The sequence below is a fragment of the Stegodyphus dumicola genome, chromosome 1, assembly GCF_044657685.1.
Source record: "Stegodyphus dumicola isolate Sdum_Otavi_A_Nest chromosome 1, ASM4465768v1".
In the NCBI taxonomy this organism is placed as follows: domain Eukaryota; kingdom Metazoa; phylum Arthropoda; class Arachnida; order Araneae; family Eresidae; genus Stegodyphus; species Stegodyphus dumicola.
Window position 1 is genome coordinate 60,216,197 of NC_140768.1, and position 23,312 is coordinate 60,239,508.

A 23,312-nucleotide genomic window follows, 5' to 3' on the forward strand; every position below is an offset into this window, starting at 1 on the left:
ATATTTGCTGTTTATTTTTAAGTAGTTGAACAGAGTTGTACATATGTATGTACTATCATCAAGCTTAATGCTGAGTGAAGAGGCTTTGTTTAGGGGGATAGGTGTCGATTTTCAAAATTTCAGGTAAACGGGGATTTTGATTCAAGGTGAATTCTACAAAATTTTACCAAGCTTGAATAAAACTGTAAATTTAATTTATATAAAAAGCAAACATTATTTTTATTGTAAAACTTGTACCTAATATTTTTTAACCCAGTATACTAATATATATGTCATACTTGAGTACCCAATATTTTTTCTTTGTCCTTCCGAGTGTAAACGCATGCCAACTCTGGTGCCACATCAAATTGGCAATTTGAAAAACAAGGCATTTTATGGCATGGATTTTAGATCATTCCTAATATCGGACGTCCGGATCTTAGACTTTATACTGTATTTAGAATTATATTATACTACGTACTATATCCATAGTAAGGAGCTAACTTGTCGTAATGAATGACTTTAGGCTTAGAGTTGGATGACTTACAGATCCAGACCATACCATCGTTCAGCCTGTTTAGGACTATATATGGACCATCCCAAGGTGATTGTAGTTTAGACAGAGTTCTTTCCATTGAATCAGATTCCATTATCACACCTTGTCTCTTTTGTTGAATGGATGTGCAGTAGCTCTATCGTATAGGTTTTCATCTTCTCTGTTGTCAAGTTGACTCGCTCTTGTGCAAAATTATGCATCACTTCAAATTGGCCTTGGAGATCTTGAATGTATTCCTCAGGTGATGAAGGTGCATCAAGAGGGCAACCAAACCAGAGATCACAAGGCAGACGAAGGTCACAACCAAAGAGCATCTGAGATGGGGAAGAGCCAATAGTCTCATGTTTCTCTTCGACCCTAGTATGACTTGGCAGCTTTCTGAGCCGTGTCTTTCAGACTAGGTGTCGGCGTTTTCAGGTGAGGATCCCTTCTGATTATGGATATTTATGTCCTCTGATGCTAAAAATACACTCATGTCCATAAATTAAGGATAATGCAGAATCAGGCAAAGGAAGAGTTAGAAGCAAAACAAATTTGACTTATTTGTAAAGCTTATTTATTAAGCAAAAGGTAAAGAACAAAAAAAGATGCTATATGTTTGATATTATTAAAAAAATTAGCGATTTTTTCCTCCCTGTAGCAAATTAAAAAAAAAAAGAACTTATTTACAAAAGACCAATATTACATGGTTGGTATGATTGTTAATACATTGTATGTCTCCTAGACGATGCAATACAGTCCGTACAATGCCTAGGCATGCTGAGTATCAAATTATCAATCTCATTATGGGGGATATTACACCACTCAAAAAGCAATGCTCACCAAAGTTCCGGTAGACATGTAGGAGGAGGTTGACGGGCTACAACTCGTTGGCCAAGCATGTCCCACACGTGCTCTACTAGATTCAAGTCCAGTGAGAATGCTGGCCAGTCCATACGGGTGATATCCTCCGATTGAAGGCATTCGCTTACGATGTTTGCACGGTGAGGACGGGCGTTATCATCCATAAACACAAATTGTGCGCCCATGGCGCCCCGAAACAAACATACATGTTGTTCCAGAATGACGTCCCGATAGATTTGGCTTGTCATGGTTCCAATTTGAACATACAGGTTAGTTCTGGAACCCAGAATAATTCCATCCCAAATGAGCACTTCTGCACCACCGTAACAGTGTCGTTCAATGATGTTTCCATGGTGGTAATGGGTACCTGGAGCTCTCCATATGAAAATCTGGCGAGAATCAGCCTGCAAGCTAAATGTGGACTCATCGGAAAACATCACACAAGCCCACTGTTGAGGTGTCCACAATGCATACTCTCTACTCCAGGCTAACCGCAGGCGACAGTGAGTTGCAGTAAGTGGAACGCATCTGACAGGTCTACGAGCATATAGACCAATCTGCCCTAAGCGTCTATACACGGTCTGGCTTGAAATTGTCGTACCGGTGGCTGAAGAGAGCTGACGAGACAGGTCTGAGGCCGTGCTCCGCCTGTTTCTTTTGGCAGTAACTGCCAAATACCGGTCCTCATTCGGCATTGTAACTCTGGGGTGACCTGTGCTGTAATATCTACTCACATTAGCATCATCTTTGAATCGTTGCCAAAGCCTGGAGATGACACTCTGGGCAATTCCAAGTTCGTCTGATACTTCCAGTTGGGTACGCCCACATTCCAGACGGCCGATAATTCTACCACGTAAAAGATCACCCAAATGCGTCCTTTCTGTCATAACTATTTGGTTATTGCGCTGAAATGCTTATGAAGTGCCTGCGAAAAATTTTACTCCTTTGCCTGTATTCCTTATATATCACTCTCTTACACTCTCGTCATTGTGACGTACCATCGATGTCATCTGGTTACTTCCTGAAATTTGCATATGATTATATATTCCTGAAATTTGCATTGATTTGAAGATGTGTGTAGTGATTTTACAGGTGATATATTTATTTTAGAGTTTGATTTCCGCATGACTCCGAATTATCCTTAATTTAATGAGTGTAGTTTGTTATTTTTGAAGTCCAAGACAAAATTTTATTTCCTTAAAAAGTCAAATCTGAGTATGCAAAGATCTGTAATATCTGCCACATATGCTGTGTGATAGTAGGCGACACTTCCAAATGTGATGTTCATGTTTAACTTCTCATCTATGTCAATTTTTTCACCAGATGCAGTCTGAAGGGTAACACAGGATTGACAAATGAGTTTAAATTGTTGAATTAAATCTTTCTGAATAATGGTACCATTAGCTCCTGGGTCAATAATTACATTGCAAGGAACTCTATCAATATGCCCATTGATGGATAGTCCATTACTGTTGCCACTCACTGTAGAAATCATGAGTGCTTTAAAACAGGCTTTTTCAGTATCATTTAAACTCTGCTCTGTAATATGGTTATTAATTTGTTTCCTGCGTCGTTGTTGGGAAATCTTATTTTCCGTGCCCTGAAGTGTTCTGTCGTTCCTTTGCATGTAGCCTTCAGCTCCAAAGTTCCAGCACTTTAGAATTGGTTTCTTTTCACTTCTGTTCCGTCTCAAGGCACTGATTTGTCTGGTAAACTCATCTGTTTTATTTTCCGTGCCGTGGAGTATTCTGCAATTCCATCATATGTGGCCTTTAGTACCACATTTCCAACACTTTAGAGCCAGTTTGTTCTCACTCCTACACTATATCAAAGCATTGACTTGTCTGGATAAATCATCTAAATGAGCCATCACTTGCTCCACTAGTTCATAGACTTGCACTGCTCTGACTGGTTGGCAGTCTCTATGAGTTGCTTGGTGGGCTGCCTCAAATTTCATTTTGTACAACAAAGCACTTTTTACATCCTTGACATACACCATGTGTAGAGCTTTCTGTATTTCAGGGTCCCAGATGCTGTCAATGAAGTACTGCAGGACAGGATTTCTCTTGTTTCTGTTGGGCATTCTGAAAAGGCGAGATGAGATACCTTTTCTACATCCACGGCAAGTTCCTGGAGCAATTCTGTGGGCTTCTGTTGATGCAATTTTAATTGAAACTTGCTGTAGTCTTTTAAACACTTCTTCCCAAAGTGCAGCTCCAACATGCCGGGCAGAGGTTCGAAATCTAGCCCTTTGTTTTCAGGAAGAGTCTGTAGGATATCCACTGCATCTGTTCTCAGAGAAGCAATAAGATGAGAGGCTTTAGCTTGGGAATCCCATCCTTTCACTTCTCCCACTATAGAAAATAATGTCTTATACACTTGCCAGGAGGTCTTCCCTTCATATGTGGATTGCTTTAGAGAGGGGCGAGTGAGTATGGGTAGAAATTTTAAACCTTCAGGATTGTTTCCTGCTGTCACTATGCACTTCTTTAAGGTGCCAACTTCTTTGGCAACTGCAGAAACCCTGTCATCAATTGTTGGAGAGCAGAAACTCTTCCTTCTATTTGTTCTTTTACAGAAGAAACTCTTACTTCAGTTTGTCCAACTCTGTTTTAAATAGCATCTATTCTGCCATCTATAGCCTCAAAATTGTGTTATATTATGCAGATAATTTTGTTTTTTATTTCAAATCCCACTTCTGATACCAAAAAAGTGTTGCGTGCGTATGGGTTTGTAATAAATTGAATGCACAAGTGTGATAAAAAGTTAATAAAATTTATTCTTATCAAAAGAAATAAAATGCTGGATTTTTCATCAAAGATATTCATACAATATCATGCAATATAATCAGTAGCAATATTTTAAACTATTAAAACATTAAATAGAACATAATCCAAAGCACAGAGAGAGCTAATCCATTCTCACCGCGAATTCACTACAATCAATAAACAACAGTTATCTAAACAACAAGTCACAATGGTATAACAAATAGAAAAGGGTACATGCCTTAATTATCATTTGGGGATGGCCACATATCATTGGGTGTATATACACTGCTGGCCATTAAAATTGCAACACTAGGGAAAGAATGATCTCATGAATGTCAAAATCACATGAACGGAAGAAGAAGTTGGGATATGCACGTGATTAGTATTTCTGCGCATTTAGATGATGCAGGAGGGAGAAATGACATCTGAAGCACTGCTTAAAAGAAAAGTTCTGTAGTGGATTTCTCAGTTAGAAAGTGCTTTGTAAGGTTCGAGTTTGCTTACAGTATCATGTTATTCTGCGAGCAAGAAGAGTAAATGCTTAGCAAGTTTTGAAATTCAATAGATGCTTTATCATTGCCTATCGAAAGTGTAGATTATCGTTCCATGATATCGGCGGTCACACTGGTCTACATTCTACAACTCTCGTGAATATGGAATCAATGGATTGTTGAGGGTCAGACTGAACAGCATGCAGGATCTCAATGCCCTCTCAACATCTGCTCAAACAACATCTATTGTTTAAAGCATTCTAGAAAATATAAAAAGTTTTTTTTTTCTTTCTACAAGTATTCACTTTAAGTATCTGTTTAAGAGAATGAATTTTCATGTTAGATAAGCTTAACATATTTTCCTATTTTATTTCTGTGCTTGGAAATTTTTATTAGGTTAAAAAATGGATTAAATACTGATAATAAGATTACTATATCACATGTAAAACATTATATTGGTTGATGTAGTGGGATTTATCAGTTTTAGCAGATTATTTAAAACAGTTTTATGTGAAGTTGTCAAAATATCTTAAAATGAAGCTTCTATTACTTTCCATATCTTCACATGCCTTGCTTTTGAATACAAATTAAGTTTTTTTCATTAATATTAAGCAGCTGTCTGTTGATTTCTGATGATGCAATAAATTTGTATCCTTTAGAAGGATTTAACTTTTAAGGAATTTTGTCTGAAGTAAATAACATTTGACAGAAGTTTTAACTCACTCTCTTCCAAAAATGCTGTTTTCTAACTGTTAGATGATATTGCTGAAATATTACCAACAAAATTCAAATTATTTAAAATTAGGTATAATAAATTCCTAGTAGACATTTTTACTTAAATATGTATTTCTAATTTAAGCATTTTATTTAAAGTTTCTTAATTTTTTTTATATATTTATATGCAGGAAAGCCAAAAAGTCAAAAGCAGCAAAAGTTGTCATGAAAAAGGAGCTTGAAAAAGAAGCAGTACAACCAAGTTTACCAGAAAAGCCATCAAAAGTGAAGAGTGAGAAAAAAATAGTTGCATGTAATATTTTAACTTGTGCTTTTGCATTCTAAAAAGTATTCTCCATGAAATTAATTTTATCTTTCGTTAATTCATTCACTTACAGAATTTGCATTAATTTTTTAATTGAATTTATTTATTTTTAATATTTTGTTTGTGTTTTCAGCTCCTACACCAGCAGAAACAACACATTCTGAAGTTCAGACAGAAACTGTCAAGAAAAAAAAACCTCGGCCTGAGCCTTGTTTTGTGGTAAATTATGCATTTTTATTTAGTTGATAATAGATTATTATCAAACTTGCAGTTAAATTCGTTATAATCTTAAGTAAATTATGCATGTTAACATTTAAGACCTGCATTGATGATAAAGCATTATGAATGGACTTGTATTATATTTTCTAATCTGCTCATCCATTCAAAGTTCATGAATTGAATTAAGTTACAAACATCTAGGTGATAGTTAAAAATTGATTGATTATAAATTAGTTAAAATTTTAAACACATATTCTGTATAACAAAAATCAATATTTAAAAATATAAGCCTTTCATTGTACCTTATTATTTTAAATTATTTTAAAATTATATTATTTTAAATTTCATGATCATATTAAGAGAAATATTGATCTCAATTAGATATGTCATTACAGTTAAGCAAAAAGAGATATTTCGGTAATGATGTAATATGTGATTTACCACTTTCAGTTGTTTGTTTTTTAGATGGCGACGGTAAAATTTTTTGTTGTTTTAATTGTTTCCGCCATTGTATTGCACTATTATAAACTATTGAATTTTTATTTTATCAAGCTGTTATTATTTAATAATGAAGCTAAATTTAATTAAATTAAAAATATATTGGGATATTAAATTAATTAATGGAATCATTTTCAATTATGAATACTTAATTTTCACATTTTAAAACATTATTTTACTGCACCATCTAAAAAAATAAATAAATAAATAAAAATGGTAGATCACATATTATATCATTACTAATGCTTCTTTCATGAATAGTTCTGCCTATTGCAATTAAAATTCATAATTGAATATAGTGCGTATACTAGTATCCTAGTATACACAGATAAAGCAAAATCTGAGATCTGTAATCTATATTGTTACATGCCTCTAATCAAAAAATTACTTGAAAATCAGATCTTTAATTCAAACCTGGGGTGAAAAGTATATATATATTGTGTGTGTTTACTTAATTTTTGTATCTGTGTTAAATTGAAAGAGCTTTATTAATATTAAATGTTTTAATAAAAATTTGGTACTTTTTAATTATCTGCACCCTTACAAAACGTTGCCAGCTCATTGGTATCTTTGTCAAGACATGTTTAGCTAACTTTACAGCTCAGAAGAAATGTTCTGTTCATAAATAGTCAGAGTCATAAGTCAGAGATCTGAAATCACCAGGGCATGAGGATTTTGGATTTTGAAAATTTTCGGATTTCAAATGATCAGTTTAAATCTAGTAACAACATGTTGTGAAATAGTTGTTACAAAATAACAGAGCATTTAAAAACTTTCAGGAAACTAAAATTTATTTTAAAAAGGCTCATTGTTAATATTTATTTTCTTTATTAATTATTTCTTTTAAATTTAAGAAAATTTGTTTTAAGTTTTAATACTTTCTTTTTAATTTTGTATAGAAACAATTTCTTTTTCAGTCAGAGATCCACTGTTTGAAAAGCTAAAGAATTCTTACTAAATAGTGATCTGAAATATTTCCATTTTCAACAACCTTTTCATCAACCTTTTTATTATACAGTACAAAGTCGGAGATCTGAAATCATCAGGCTCTGATGATTTTGGATTTCAAGTGATCAGTTTAAATCTAGTAACATAATATGTCAAAATTATAAAATTAAAAATATGAAATAGTTGTTTAAAAAGTAAAAAAAGCATTAGGGAACATTCCCTAATGCTTCCCTAGCATTCAGGGAACTAAAATTTGTTAAAAAGAGGCTCATTTATTGATATTTATTTTGCTTTATTAATTATTTCTTTTAAATTTAAGAAAATTTATTTTATCTTTTTGTATTATCTTTTTAAATTTATAGAGAGACAATTTATTTTTCAGTCATGAAGATCCACTGTTTGAAGAATTCTTTCTAAATAGGGATCTGAAATGTTTTCATTCTCAACAATCGTTTTATTCACGATCAATACTGACATTTTCCAGATTTTAAACCACTCTACATATTTTGCCTTCTTGTAACTGACTGATTATTGGGGCATTATCAGTGCATTGACATCTTAAGTTATATCATATTCATTTAGCATTACTTTCCATGTCTTCTCATATTCCATTAGAAAACTTAGCAGTTCGTCTCTGTTGAAAGCACTTAACACTTTTTTGTTTGGTATGTTTCATCAGTGCCAGGCCACCAATTTGATTTCATTTCTTTTCTGAAACAACTATGTTTTACATCTATCTGCAGTCTTCTTTCCTAACTGAAATGGGTTTTTACAATTTGGGATTTGCTTGGAAATAAATAAGTGAATATCATGTTTTTCAAGAAAGACGTATGCTGTATTTGAATAACTAGCTCATGAAATTAAAATGTGACTTGAATTTGAAATATTTTCTGCCATTTCAGCTTACAATATATTTTGCTGTTTGATAATTGGGGCATTGCCATTGTAATGGAAGACTTAAGTTATATCATCTTCACAGCGCAGCCCACAAAAAGGCCATAGGGTGATGTAAAGTCTGCCAGGAGGGTCGGGCTGCATCCCTCATATCATATTATCATTTCTTCACATTATTCTATAAGTTAAAAACTTCCACTTTTTACTTGAGATATTACATCCTTCAAATTCATGGCTATCGTTATCTTCATAATGAAATATAGTAGGTGACTATAAATTATGCAAAGTATTTTTAAAAACATATGCAGACCCGCCTTCTCATGACCTTCCCATGCTGCACACAGCAGATTTTATATTAAAATATTTTAAGAATTCTTACATGGTTTTTGCCGCTGTACTGATTTTGAAAAGGCTGCTATACACTGACTACCAACAAGTATTTGGACACCTATGCAAATGACGATATCTGCGGTCCTAAGGTACGTCACAGATTCCGCCGGTATATATCGTGTAGGAAACAGCATCGGCTTTAGTGGCATGCAAGATGCCTCGCAGTTTGGAGCTTTCTGATTTCGAGAAAGGTATAATTATTGGGTATCACAAATATGGCCGATCCTTAAGGACATATCTAGCGATCTGAAGTACCTAAAATCGACAGTGGCCTATGTGATTAAGAAGTGGAAGGTGAACGGTGACTGTCGGAATGTGCCCCGAGTCGGCAGACCAACGAAACTGGGAGATAGATACTGACGAGTGCTGTCCAGAGAAATTCGGAAGAACCGCACCCAACCGATGGCCCTCATCCGCTAGGAGTTTCAACAGACATCCGGGAGTATTGTTTCAATGAATATCATCCATAAGGAAGCACATCTGCTTGGTTTTCATGGTTGTGCTGCTACCCATAAGCCTTTGATCACAAAGTCCAACCATGCTGCTCGGTTAATGTGGTGCAAAGCACAGCGAAATTGGACCGTAGATCAGTGGAAATGGGTTCTTTGGAGTAACGAATCAAGGTTCACCCTTTACTGTTCAGATGGCAGGGTCTGGGGCTGGCATCTACCTGGAGAACGTCTCCTGCCAGAATGCATTATGCCAGCAGTCAAGTTCGGCGGAGGTGGAATTATGGTCTGGGGGTGTTTCTCCTGGTATGGGCTGGGATCCTTGTTCCCCATTCATGGTAAGCTCAACTCCGATGCTTACTGCACTATTTTGGATGACAATGTGCTTCCTACGTTGTGGCAGTTTTACGGGTTGGACCCCTGTTACTTTCAGGACGACAATGCCAGTTGTCACGTTTCGACGTTAATCAAGGCTTGGTATGGTGCCAATGGAGTTCATCGAATGGACTGGCCTGCCCAGAGTCCAGACCTGAACCCTATCGAGAACCTCTGGGACGAGTTGCATCGCTGAATTCAGGGGTGCACTACTTGTGCAAAATCGGTGAAGGAACTCATATGTCTACTCCAAGCTGAGTGCAAGAAAATACCACTAGCTGTCATACAAAGACTTGTGGAAAGTATGCCCCGGAGCGTCCACGCTGTAATTATCTCTCGTGGAAGCTCTACCAACTATTGATTTTGAATAAAGTTAGTTTTTCTTTTCTATCACGGGTGTCCAAATACTTATTGGTAGTCAGTGTTCAGTGAGCACAAAATTTTGATATCCATTGGCTGATTGATGGATTTACAGCTCTGTAGTATGAGTCAAATGGAGATGTTATCTTTTACTATAATTTTGATGAAATAGTAGTAATAATAATAGACTGAACAAAATAAATAAACTTTGTGAAATCACAAAATTGAGTGAGAACTGAATACTTAAGTTAATTAAGATCTCTCATAATTAGTATCTGATCATTTTCTCCTATCTTTTATGCAGTAAAAGAAGACTAGTATGTGTCAAATTTTTTCCATGTTAAAAAAATGTCGGTCTTCAGGTTTCACTGACTGTCTACAGGATTACAGAAGATAGAAAAATGCTGACATCCCTATCCACAAAACCCTTTGAGGAACAAACATGAAAATATTTATATTATACTTGCAGATATATAAAGGTGAAGCATCATATAGGATGATTCAGTATGAAAAGCATCATTATCCAAATGATAAAGATTTTTTTTTTTTGGTGTGTGTGTGTGTGTGTGTGTGTGTATGTATATATATGAAAAAAAATTGCAAAAAATTAAGAAAAATTTTGTTTTATAGCAAGCTTGCTTCCCCTCTCCTAGGATCATATTCTCTGTTCCTACAATCTGTGAGATAAAGAAAATCCTCCCCCCAAAATATGAGTGTTCTATATAGATATCATGCTAGTTATTGGATGTCTGGATTTTGGAATAAGTGCTATCATAAAAAAGAGGAGTATTTTAAAACAAAAGTATATATTAATGATATTTTACATTTTTAAAGTTGGTGTATACTTTTGAGCTATTGCTTTCAGAATTTCTTCAAAACAGTTTTTCTTTTGGTTACTGGGCCTTTCCACTAAATAAATTTAGTGGGATAAGTTAGAAGGTAGTATCTTTCAATTCTTCCCTCTCTCTCCTTTTTCTCCACTTAAATGAACTCCAATGTTTTCCAATAGGTTATATAAAGCTGCCACTTTCTAGATTCACAAAATTATAGTTTTTATACCGCACATTCCAATTCATGGCAGTTTTCCTTCTCACAGTTCATGGCAGTTTTATTCCTTCCCTCTATGAGAAAAGATGGTAGTCCCTTCTTTATATGCTCTTGAATTTATGCCTTCAACATCATTGCATTACTATCTGGAATGGTCTTTATAGGTGTTTCCTTTGTTTCATGCAAAATTCCTACAGAAATTCATTGCTGTGAGAGGATTCAACCATCATCACTGTTACATTTTGTAAATGAATTCTTGACTTTTTTTCATCATGCATCCACTGCCATCTTTTTTAAAAACATTTTTTTTCCCCATACAATACATGGTTCAAAGGTATTGTGGCAGAAGCAATTACCCCAATCTGCAGTTCGTTTGGTTGATAATTATAATTCTTCACAGAATTTGATTTACGTATATCCTATGACCAAATATAAACAAAGTGAAAAAATGTTGTACACACACATATATATATGGCTATTTTCAAACCACTTTTCTTCTATCCTGCATTCTAACACATTACTTGCAGTTTTTGAGATTGCATTTTCATTAACGTTCAATCATTTAGGAAATACATGTTCATAGGATGTGAATTTTTGCTTTCTTTATTATTGGGTAAATGCTGTATTCTTAAAGAAATCTCGTGCTTTCTTTATTATTAGCTGGCAAATTCCACCATTCCATTATGATTTTTTATAACTTGTCCCCCCTTAAAAAAAAAACAATATTACATTTAAAGGTGAAAAAAATTGCTGATCAAAATTTGGGGTTAAATTAAAAAATATAAATCCATGTGTATTAAAACATGCATACTTTAAGGATTGGTTATATTTATGTGTATGTGCCAAAACATTGCAATACTGAATATTCAAATTAAGTATGCTGATAATCAGAAAATGCCAAAGATTTTTATAAAATTTTATTATGTGTTTTGTGTACAATGAAGTTGCCCTTTGTGCTGTATAAAATGGGAACCTCATGCTCATTTTAGGAGAAGGAATGAATTTTTAAAATTAGAGAAGTTGTTCTGTATGTTATATTAAGGTCATACAGAAATGAATGACACAAATGCTGCCACAGAGTGGAATACAATTTATTAACAAAAAACTGATTATACATCAGTTAGAAATAATCCCCGCCCATGTTGTCAATACACTTCTGCCATCTGGCTGGAAGGTCCCGAAGGGCTTTAGCAAACTAGTCTGTGGGAGTGTTGGTGCACCACCTATGGACAGTTGCATGCAATTCGGCAGAAGATTCAACAAGTTGGCCCCTGACTGTGTCCTTCATGTTGTCAAGTAAAGCATAGTACGAGGTCTTGTTTCGAAATCACCTGCAGTGTTCCTTGTGCAAGCCCTGTCTCTTCCTAAACATTATGCGGCTGTTTGCCATGATCAAATCCGACACGGCTGCCACATTTGCTCCAGGATTTGTACGGTCCTTAAGAGTCCTTAAAAGTCCTTAAATTTTTTGGAACTGATTTTTGGTCCTTAAAAGTCCTTAATTTTAACCCAAATCAGTAGAAGGTCCTTAATTTTAATCATGTGAAATTTCTGTCTTTTTTATGACTGCCATTTAGAGTGTGAATTAGAATTTTGGAGGAATATTTTTGGTGATTCACTGACATGTATGGTTATCTTTTGAATGGGTTATAATTTGTTTCTATTTTTAATATAAATGATGGAATACTCAAGTTTCTAAGCAAGAAGTGAAACATAAGCATTTCGAAATTCATTTTTTGTAGTAAAGAACTCTTTAAACAATTTTCGCTTTTGGGAATGTGAATTCTTTTATTAAACGGTTGTAAATTTGCCGACTAGTGAACATTTTGGCGATTTTAAGGCCAGTTTCTATAGAAAATTTTTTATTCCTAAATCAGAATTTTTCAACGATTTTTTTTAAAAACATCATAACTGATAAATTTCATTAAAATAATAGTAATGTATTGGAATTATATTTAAAAAATAACATTAAAATAAAACATTTTTATTTTCCGCTGTCATATTATAAAGTGTCATTTTGGCAACTTATTATACAATATTTTGAATCTGAAAAATAAACAAGGTATAATGCTATAAAGCACAATTTATGAAACAACTCTTAGCAAAAGCAAAATTAACTATGTAATTAATTAAAAATATCTTCTTTTTAATTTTTTTCATAGTAATCGTTTTTTCGATGTAATTGTCTCGGAATATTCAAAATTTTCAGAATATACATCAGTTTTATCTATAAAAGTAATTTTACACTTTTTCTCTCCTTTTTTTTTCCAAAATATTTCTGGCTTTTTGCTGTTACAGAATTGATTGGGATAATTTTTATTTAGTATTTTTGACATTGCAACTTGGAAAATGTAAAAGGATTTGAAGGCAAGATTTATAGACCCACGATTCTAGAAGATTCGAGAAATATGTGACAGAGTGAAAAATGTCTCCATGGTATCAACGCGTAATGGATGTATTTTACAGAATGTTTGCGATGAATTTCTGACTTTTTGGAGAACGTCTGGAAGAACAATGAAGACAAAATAGTTGAGTTATTACTCCTGATACTAGAATCCTTTTCTTAACATGTTTATCTTCCCTTTATTTTCTCTACTTTTCACTAGACACAAGCATGGAAAATTATCCAAAATGCCTCTAATTGTATCACTTGGGCAGGCATTATAGAAAGGGATTTTTTATTAATAAAATAATTGAAAACTTACAATTTAAAATATCCATCTAATATGTTTTAATGCTTCATACACATTTTCCCATTTGATGCAATCTGTGGATCCTAAATTCGACTGCATAGTGCCTTTCTAAATTCTGCTTCCAATGCCCGTCTAAATTCTAAAAGTTTTGCCATTTCTAGATTTTGTTGTTTGGTGTGTCACTAAATTCTAAAAATTCTGCCACATCAGCTCTGTAGCCGGCCTTTACCATATACATATTGTTGCGTTTTTCTCTTCCTGACACCAGTTGTTACGTTATTTTCTTCCTTACGTTCGTACAGGGTCCATAGATTTGGAGTGAATGACGACAACACTTGATGAAGTATCGAAACACACTTTATTTACCAGTATTGTCAGGACAGCTGCAAAACATGTTTTACAGTTGTCGATGAACTACTATAAACACGCTGACACGATCAGCGATACAGCCTTCAGGCTATCACAGTGGAGACAGCTTCACAGCAAAGCACTAGAGTACAACTCTCGACTCTGCTTGGTCATTCTCGGAACTCCTTGTACTCTCGAGACTCTCCACGCTACAACTCGCGATGCACTTGACGATACACAAGAGTATAGCTCTGGACTCAGCACAGTCTAAGATAAAACTTGGCGATGCACTAAATGACTCTCTCGATGCACTCGACGACCAACTCGTTGCTAGACATCGAGATACTTGCTCAATGACTGACTATCAGCTCGCTAGATGAGGCACACACTATCTGACTGCAGACCAGCAGGGTTTATATATCTTTTGGCTTGTGTTCGAGAACATTCTGGGCTAAACCGGTAAGAATTCGTTACGGAAGATTCTCTATCTGTCCATGGTATGTCGCCAAATGGCGATTTCTCGCCAAATGTGGCAACCCTGCCTTCCCTTGCCATTTTATGGGCACCTTAAAACTGCTTTGCGGGAAGCCGTCTTACCGTGCCTGTACCGCGTAACAATATTTCATATTTCTTCTGAATTCAAAATTACTAAAGAAATTAAATTATTCACTTTTTCTATACATTCTAAATGCATTTAGTGATTTTAGAAAAACAGAAATCCTTTATTTAATCCAAAAATTTTAAAAGGAAAAAGAAACTGAAAACATAAAGAAAATTATTCTTCAAAGATATGTGCAGTTATTATTATGTGAATTACGCAATTGTTTATGATTTCAGCCTTTATTATAATTTTCCATCCAGATTAAATTTAAATTAAATTGCATAATTTTTTACCACTAGTTCACCTTTTTAGTTTGAATTTGACTGTTCTTGTTTAATTACGTCACCGTGAGATATAATTGACTTTATTAGCATCAGAACATGACTTTATGTTTGTTCTAAGTTCTTTTCAAATAAAAGGCTTATTTAAACCTTTGTCCAATATTGTAGTTACTTTCAGACATAGTGATAATTTGCTTTACGTCTATCAGGGGTTTTGGATTATTTAACTTTTACCAGATCAAGTAAACCCTCATAGGTACATTGTGGAGAGGTTGACAAATTAGGAGATAAAGCACACAGAGACTAGCGAGAGCATTGGTTTGCATATAGAGACAAATCTCTAATTATTGTTAGGAAAGATGCTTAAAGAGAAGGAAATCTGTATAAACTAGCCAAAATGTTTGGGAAGGCTTCAAATTAAAATCACGGATAAATATTTTGTTGAGTGTTGTTGTTACAAAACATAAATGTTTTGTAGCTTTTAATGTGTAATTATTCTAATATTGTTTAAGAATCAGTGTCATAAATAACATGTATTTTCAACTGTGAAATTTTATTAGATTTTGATTTTAATAGGGCTTTTTTAACAAATATTGTTAAAAAATAAAATTTAATAGTGGCTATGTAAATCCATAATGACTAAGGTTACCTATTTACCTAATTTAATTATTTATAACTAACTGCTTACCCTTAAAAATTATCTCTACATATTAAAGCGAGTTATTGCTTATCATTAATACTCACTGTGGTCAGAAGATAAAACACAAAAATGTAGAAATTCAAGTAAAGCTTATTCTTTGCATCTAGTGAGACTTATTACAAAACAACTTATCACCTGTGGTGCTTTAATGGCTTATTGGAACCTGAAAGTATATTAACTAGGTTACAAGCTCTGGACCTCTACACGAAGCTATGACACTAACTGCATCAGAGCCTGACTAACTTTCAACACTTGCCAACCATGCCTACATCATGCCTTTCAGGTTTGTTCTAATCAGCAGGTCTCTCTCTAGACAAGCAGCAGCGGTGATAACATTCAGTCTTTTGTTATGACTGATGCTGATTATGATACTTCTCATTTTAACCTATGCCGTTTGACATAAAATCTACCTGCTATTTACTAAACCTCTAGACAAGCGGTTCTCAACCTTTTGGCTAACGTGTATCATCTGAATAAAAATTGAAAACCACCAAAGTACTTGTTGGAGTTTTAATTTTTGAAATAAATAGTTATAAATACTTTTCTTCTTTGTGTACCACCTATTTTTTCTTATGTACCACCGGTTGAGAACCTCTGCTCTAGACTGACCAAGTATGTGACAAAATGAGACATAAAAAAATCAACATAAAGTAATATGTTAGTAAAACGTAAATGTCACTAATACATGTTATTTATGACACTGATTCTTAAACAATATTAGAATAATTACACATTAAAAGCTACAAAACATTTATGTTTTGTAACAACAACACTCAACAAAATATTTATTCGTGATTTTAATTTGAAGCCTTCCCAAACATTTTGGCTAGTTTATACAGATTTCCTTCTCTTTAAGCATCTTTCCTAACAATAATTAGAGATTTGTCTCTATATGCAAACCAATGCTCTCGCTAGTCTCTGTGTGCTTTATCTCCTAATTTGTCAACCTCTCCACAATGTACCTATGAGGGTTTACTTGATCTGGTAAAAGTTAAATAATCCAAAACCCCTGATAGACGTAAAGCAAATTATCACTATGTCTGAAAGTAACTACAATATTGGACAAATATTGGACTTTCAAATATGTCCAACCTATTGTAAGTGTAAAATATTTAATGCTACTTGACAAACTGCATGAAGTTTATTTCATTCACAAACTTATTAATAATTATGTTAATTAATTAACATTTGGTTATAATGCATACTACTTAGGGATCTATTTTACTTTCAGGATGGTATTAGAAAAGTGAAATTCAGGCATAGAATAATATTTTTAATTGAATTTAATCAGTTCCCATATGCTCATGGGTCCTTAATTTTTTTCATTAATGGTCCTTAAAAGTCCTTCAAAGTACTTAATTTCCGTGGGCAGAAATGTGTACGAACCCTGTATGCTCTTGTATGCAATGCTGCTGGTCGTTCTGCACTGACACCTTTGGCTGCAGTCTCTACCCCACTGCTTAACTTGGCCAACCAACCGGATATGTTACACCTTGAGGGTGCTTTGTTCCCGCACACCGACATCATGCAACGATGGATCTCACTACCCTGTGTCCCTTCCTTCCATAGGAACCGTGTTGTCCAACGCCGACCGTGATAATGACCTTCCATCATTGCTGTCCACGCTCTCAATGATGATGGCGAAAGGGACGGGCCTGACTTATACCGTTCGGCTTGTGGCCAGCTCCATCTATGCATTCTGAGTAGCTCGCACCCACTTTTGTCTATCTCCCTTCTTTTCCCTCCGCATAGTGTAATAGTTTCGTTGTAAGAGCCGTTGTGTCAATCATTTCTGTAGGATCCAAGTAACAGGTGACTGATATAAAATTAGGCTGATACTGCTAATAGATTCACACATTTTAAAAAGGCCATTTTTTATGTATTTTAAAAGAATGTGACACAAAATTCATTTTCTTTTAGAAATGAAAGCACATTGCTGAAAAATATTTATTTGTATCAAAACGCTAACATGTAAAAAGGCATGTATACAAAGTTAAATCACTATATTATTCAAATATAGTTAAAGCATATTCTCTTGTTTCTGATACAGGAGGAAGTTAAAGTAGAGAGGGAAATTAAAATTACAATTTCTCCATTTCTTAAGAATTGTCTTGTTGATGACTGGGATTTAATAACTCGACAAAAAAAGGTATGTGTGCTTCATTTTCTTGCAACTTTCCCACATTTTAATGTAGGTTTTAATTGGAAAATTTAGAAATTATTAATATCTAGTTTGATAAATCAGTTAACTATATACTTTTAAAGATTTATGTATACTTAATATATATGTAAAAATACACGTTTGAACTTAATAAAATTATTCAGTTCATTTTATTTTGTCCAAATTTTTGTTTTATGTACATATTAGTGTTATGATTTAATACTAAATTGGCTTTGTGTTTTAAAACAATATAGTAAATCCTTGTTTTAAATAGAGCTGGCTTAATAATTTTTGCTACTTTTGTGATGTAGCATATTTAAAATTCCCCAAAATTTTGCCAGGTAATGCAAATGCACACTATTAATAGAGGCAATTGTGCTTTTCAATGTATGTAAACTGGTGTGTGTGTGGAGTCATTTTGTTTAATGTATGGAAATTATTTTAGTCAAGACAGTGACATATGTATAGTGTTGTGTTGTTAAAAAGACTTATGTGTATGTTAGTGACATATGTATGTTATATAAAAGATATGTTAGTAACATATGTATAGTGTTGTTAAAAAGGTTAGCGACTCTGACTGTCATACGAAGGCCCGGGTTCAGATCCTGGAGAAGGGTTGGATGTTTGTTAATGTATAGTGTCTATGTGGTATAGGGGTACTTTAAATATGCGGAAGCTAAAAGTTCTCTGGAGAGCTTGGTGGTAGAGAAAGAGAGGTGGGAGATCTTCAGATCTATACCTCCTCCAAAGTGCTCTTTCAACTGAGCTCAATTCAGGCTGTCACCTGTGCTCAAGGCTGCAAGCGCATTTGAGTCCTTGCCAAAATGAATACCGTAGGCTTGTGGTCACCATTATCAGACAAGTGAGATTAGTGAGAACAATAACATTCTTGAAAAGATAGCATATGCATACATACACTCAAGGTAAAGATAAATCTCATCATCAAGAAAAAATTATTGTAGAGTAATGAAATTTCTAGATAGACTGTGTGGAGGCAGATTTCAAAACTTCAAAAATCAATCATTAGTAGACTATAGCAAGTAATCGGATCCATTGGAGGAAGTTTATTGAGACAACCTTGGCCTGTAATAGGTTGCAATGCAATATACATGCTGCATAGTAAGTTCTTAAATTAATGTCTTTTTACAAATTTATTGTCTTTATTTAGTGTCTTTTCACAAAATTTTAAATAATATTAAAATGTTTATGCCTTCAAAATAAAAAATTCTTAGAACTAACATTTGTTAACATTTTTTATGTCTATACTGTATGTTGTCGCCAATAAAGTCTGCTTGGCGAGATTTGCGCCAGCAAAACAGAAAAGTACTAGCAGATGATATTTATGCTGTGTGGTATGGCCACATATCGTACCATATAGCAGAAATGACAACCCTATCTGCCCATTCTAAATCCTTTTATCTCCATGTTTGTCTGGAACTATGTATTTTGTGTATTTTTGCATTAAATATCAGAACAAGTAAGAGAGATAATTTTTTTTTTTGGTTTGTTTACAATTTCATCAAATAGTAGATATATCTATGATAATAGATAACTTTTTTTTTAAAGAAATGCAAAGTACAGAATTTTGAGCATTCATTAACTCCAGCACATATTCTATATGTTTAATTGCAATCAAGGATATAGATTTTATTTTAAGGTTATAGAGTTAGTTCGCTATAGCTATTTCTGTTTCGTATGTTTCCATTATGTTTTGAGAAAAGAGGTTTAAATGTTAACCATTTAAAATATCAACTTATTTTTGCCTCACAATAAGGTTTTTAGGTGACAACAGATTTGGTGAGATCATTTAAACCACTGGTCTCTCAAGTGGACGAACCACGGGCTGCAATGCAGCCCCACTAATACATTTCAGTTATGTATTTGTTTTAATACAGTACTTACAGATTTTTATATAGCATAAATTCATTGGGTAGGGAATTGCAATATAGTGTTTATTAAGAAAATAGAAAAGCACTAATAAACATTTCAGCAGTCATTACATTCCAACTTAGTTTGAAGCTAGCACTGGTATGCAGCCAAAATTATATATATATTAGGGCGAATCAAATGAAAGTGAGCCAACCCCTCCTCAGCAAGAATGGTTCGGTCCATCATCTGTGGCGCATGCGCGTAGCACAGAGACAGCCTTCATTTAGGAATGTGGCGCGAAAGTGGGAGGTTAAAGTTCTTTAAGGCGCTCTTACACTGGGTTGAAGACGGTAGCGTGACATAATGGACGCTCCAAAAGAGGAACAGCGTGGTGTGGTCAGGTTTTTGACAGCTTAAGGTGTTTCCCAACATGAAATTAGTCGCCGTATGACTGCTGTGTACGGTGAACATTGCATCGCATTGGCCATTGTGAAGCGTTGGAGCAAACGGTTCAGAGAAGGACGTGAAAGTTGCAAAGACGTTCCAAGACCGGGCCAAAGCCACCTTGCAATCACCCCCGACACAATTGCACAGGTTGATGAGCTGATTAGACAAGAACGGAGGATAAGCATCGATGAACTGGCAGAGCGTGTGAACATCTGTCACGGTTCGGTTCACACCATAATTCATGATCATCTCGGTTATCGGCTTTTGTGTGCTCAATGGATGCCCAAGATTTTGAACGACCGCCAGAAGACGGAGAGGTAGGTTCGGCGCTGCTCTGACTCATCTCATCCGGTATCACAATGAGGGTGACGACTTCTTGTCTGCAATGGTGACTGGAGACGAATCATGGTGCCACCACTACGAACCTGAAACACGCCGGCAAAGCTTACAGTGGAAACATTTGAATTCACCACCCCCGAAGAAAGCAAAGGCTGTCATTTCCTCGGGAAAGGTGCTATTGACTTTTTTTTTCGATCGTCAGGGGCCATTACTGATTGAATTTGCTAAACGTGGAGAGACTATCAATAGTTCGCGATATTGTGCAACGCTGGATCGGCTGCGTGTCGCAATCAAGAACAAACGACCTGGAAGATTGACGAATGGTGTGATCTTGCTACACGACAATGCTCGTCCCCACGTCGCTGATGTGGTTAAGACACAACTGGCAAAGTTCAAGTGGGACACGCTGCAACATCCTCCATACAGCCCAGATTTGTCGCCATGCGACTTTCATATTTTCGGGAAACTGAAAAAACATCTCAAGGGTACCAGATTCGTGTCGGATGACGCCGTGAAAGAGTCGGTTACAGACTTTTTGAATCGACAGCCCAAGGAGTTTTATGAGACAGGGATCACGCGGCTCATTTGTCAATGGGATAAATGTCTCAATGTTCATGGAGACTACCTTTAAATAAAGTACTCTGTTTGTCATATATTCGCATTGGCTCACTTTCATTTGACTTGCCCTTATATATATATAATGCACATATAACAAGACTTTGGCAGACCTGCTCACATCTTAGGAAATGACAATTAAAAATATAAACAGATTTCTGTTCATGCAAAGAGCAGTGGGAAAAGAAAAGAAAAAAAAAAAAAAAAAAAAGATAAGTGATTTATTATTTGTTTTTATTATTATTTTAATATGTGAATTGGTTACTCTTTTAAGTAATTCTGTATGTGGCATCATTTTTGAAAATGGCTGTTAACTCTGCACCTTAACTTTGAGCAAAATTAGTCACCAGTTGTTAGTGAATAAGATCAAGAAAAAAATAGATAAATTTATATGTATAAAATGAAAGAAATTGGAAAGATTTTCAATGTCAGTTAAATCCAAATATTATAGACTTTGGGTACTTTTCCGTTTCGCCGGCGCAAATCTCGCCAAGCAGACTTTATTGGCGACAACATACAGTATACACATAAAAAATATTAAAAAAATATTGGTTCTAAGAATTCTTTTAAAAAAAGAAGGCATAAACATTTTAATATCACTTAAAATTTTATAAAAAGCCAATAAATAAAGACAATAAGTTTGCAAAAAGACATTAATTTAAGAATTTACTATGCTTTCATGGTTCAACATCCTGTTTCGCCAGTTCATATCACGTGACCCCAAGCGATCTAATCTCACGTAAATTACTCTACAAAAATCTAATGCTCTCAGTAATTATCTACATTAATTTCAAGTTAAATCTTAATTTGGAACACAAGTTTAAATGCAAGAAATATTTCAATTCCTACGAATAGCTTACTCAAAAATTATGTAAAACTGCAGTGCTCAGTGCTTTACTTCGCTAATGCATTCTCATTAGAATGGATGAATATAACTCTTGACTTTACCTTTTCTATATTTTCGGCTTCGGGTAAGCGCTGTGATTGCATCCTAATTGACTTAATTACCAAAAATGGCCTTAGACATAAAACTGAACTATCTGATAAAAATTCTATGTAATTATATGCAGTATTGAAAGAAACAATCAATCTGATAAGAAAAAGCTGCGACTTGTTTTGAAAATGAGGCGTAAAATGTTACCAGCGAAAATATTCCGTTTGGCATCGGTTTTACCATTATTGGCGACTTTATCGCTTGTGCCGGCAAAACGGAAAAGTACCAGACTTTGTAAGCTTGCATGCCAAACAATCTCTAAATTTATTTGTCAGCTGAAAGTTAGTAAAATTTTTGTATTCTTTTCTGTCCATTTTTTCTCTAATGAGTGGATGCTTTTACTTTTCTTGAGTCAATCACTAATTGATTGAAAATTAATAAGTCTAACAAAAGAGCTTGAGTGACCAATGAGCATCTACAATCTGGGATGAAGATAGTTTCTAGTAATCTTTCTTTAAAGCTACAAATGCTATCAAACTTGAAATATCATCAGGCATAGAGCGGTATTAAATAATAGAGAAATTTATATTTATATAAAATCATATGTATTTTTTCTGCATGCGTCAATAAAACATTTAATACATAAAACAAAGAGAGCAAGTTGTAGATATTTATTCCTATGTTTTGTTCCATTGAGGAAGCTTTCTATGAAAATTTAGTAATTTTCTGCAATTCCTTTAGTTTGGTTTCTGTTAAAAGTAAGTTCTTTAGTGGTTAATTCAACATATTGGAATGATTTGAGATAAATCTATTTTATAATCCATTTTGGGAAAAAGTCCTTTATTCTGTCCTTACAAGCAGATGTCATGCAAAAACATTGTTAAATTGCATTGGATAGTGGTAAAAATGGATATTTTCTTTGAAATATGGTACCTGAAATTTTTCATGATTACGATACTTCCTTTACTTCATACAAGGAAGTAAAAAGGTCCCCATATTAGTGACTCACTATTAATAATAATAGTGATTGCATTGTCTTTCATCTGTTTCCTATGTATTGAATTAGTTGAGAAATCAAATTTTTAAGTAATCATTTTTAATTATTAATATTGCAAATAATGCTAGGTTACATAATGAATGAGATTGAAATTTATGCTAGTTATCTGTAAAGGGTGATATTTACTGTTTTTAGCTTCTGTTTTTGAGAAATATTTTAAAACACAATTTTCGAAATTAAAATTCCAACATATGGGTTCACTCTTTTTAGATACTTCTAAATTTATATTAGGAGATAATATAATCAATATTTCTTTAGTAAACAAATTATATATATATATGAGAGATTTCAATTGATTTCAGTGTTTCTCCCCCCTGATGGAGTAGTATTGAAGTTGATTTAATTCCTCTCTGTCATGTTCATTTTTCTCTAAATTTCCTTAATTTTTTTAATGGGGTTTTGCTTGTTTGA

The 23,312-nt window shown here is 34.1% G+C and overlaps 1 protein-coding gene across 4 annotated transcripts in view; it reads left to right on the forward strand.

Annotated features, from left to right (window-relative positions):
- The window catches only part of LOC118189464 (mortality factor 4-like protein 1), a 57,961-nt gene that overhangs the window by 10,928 nt on the left and 23,721 nt on the right, over positions 1-23,312 (forward strand). For 3 of the 4 annotated variants that reach the window (XM_035360068.2, XM_035360075.2, XM_035360087.2), the window contains 3 exons: positions 5,543-5,664; positions 5,810-5,895; positions 17,530-17,628. In XM_035360068.2, coding sequence (XP_035215959.1) covers positions 5,543-5,664; positions 5,810-5,895; positions 17,530-17,628 — 307 coding nt within the window. The remainder of the gene's footprint in view (positions 1-5,542; positions 5,665-5,809; positions 5,896-17,529; positions 17,629-23,312) is intronic. The other variant, XM_035360080.2, reaches the window with a different exon arrangement.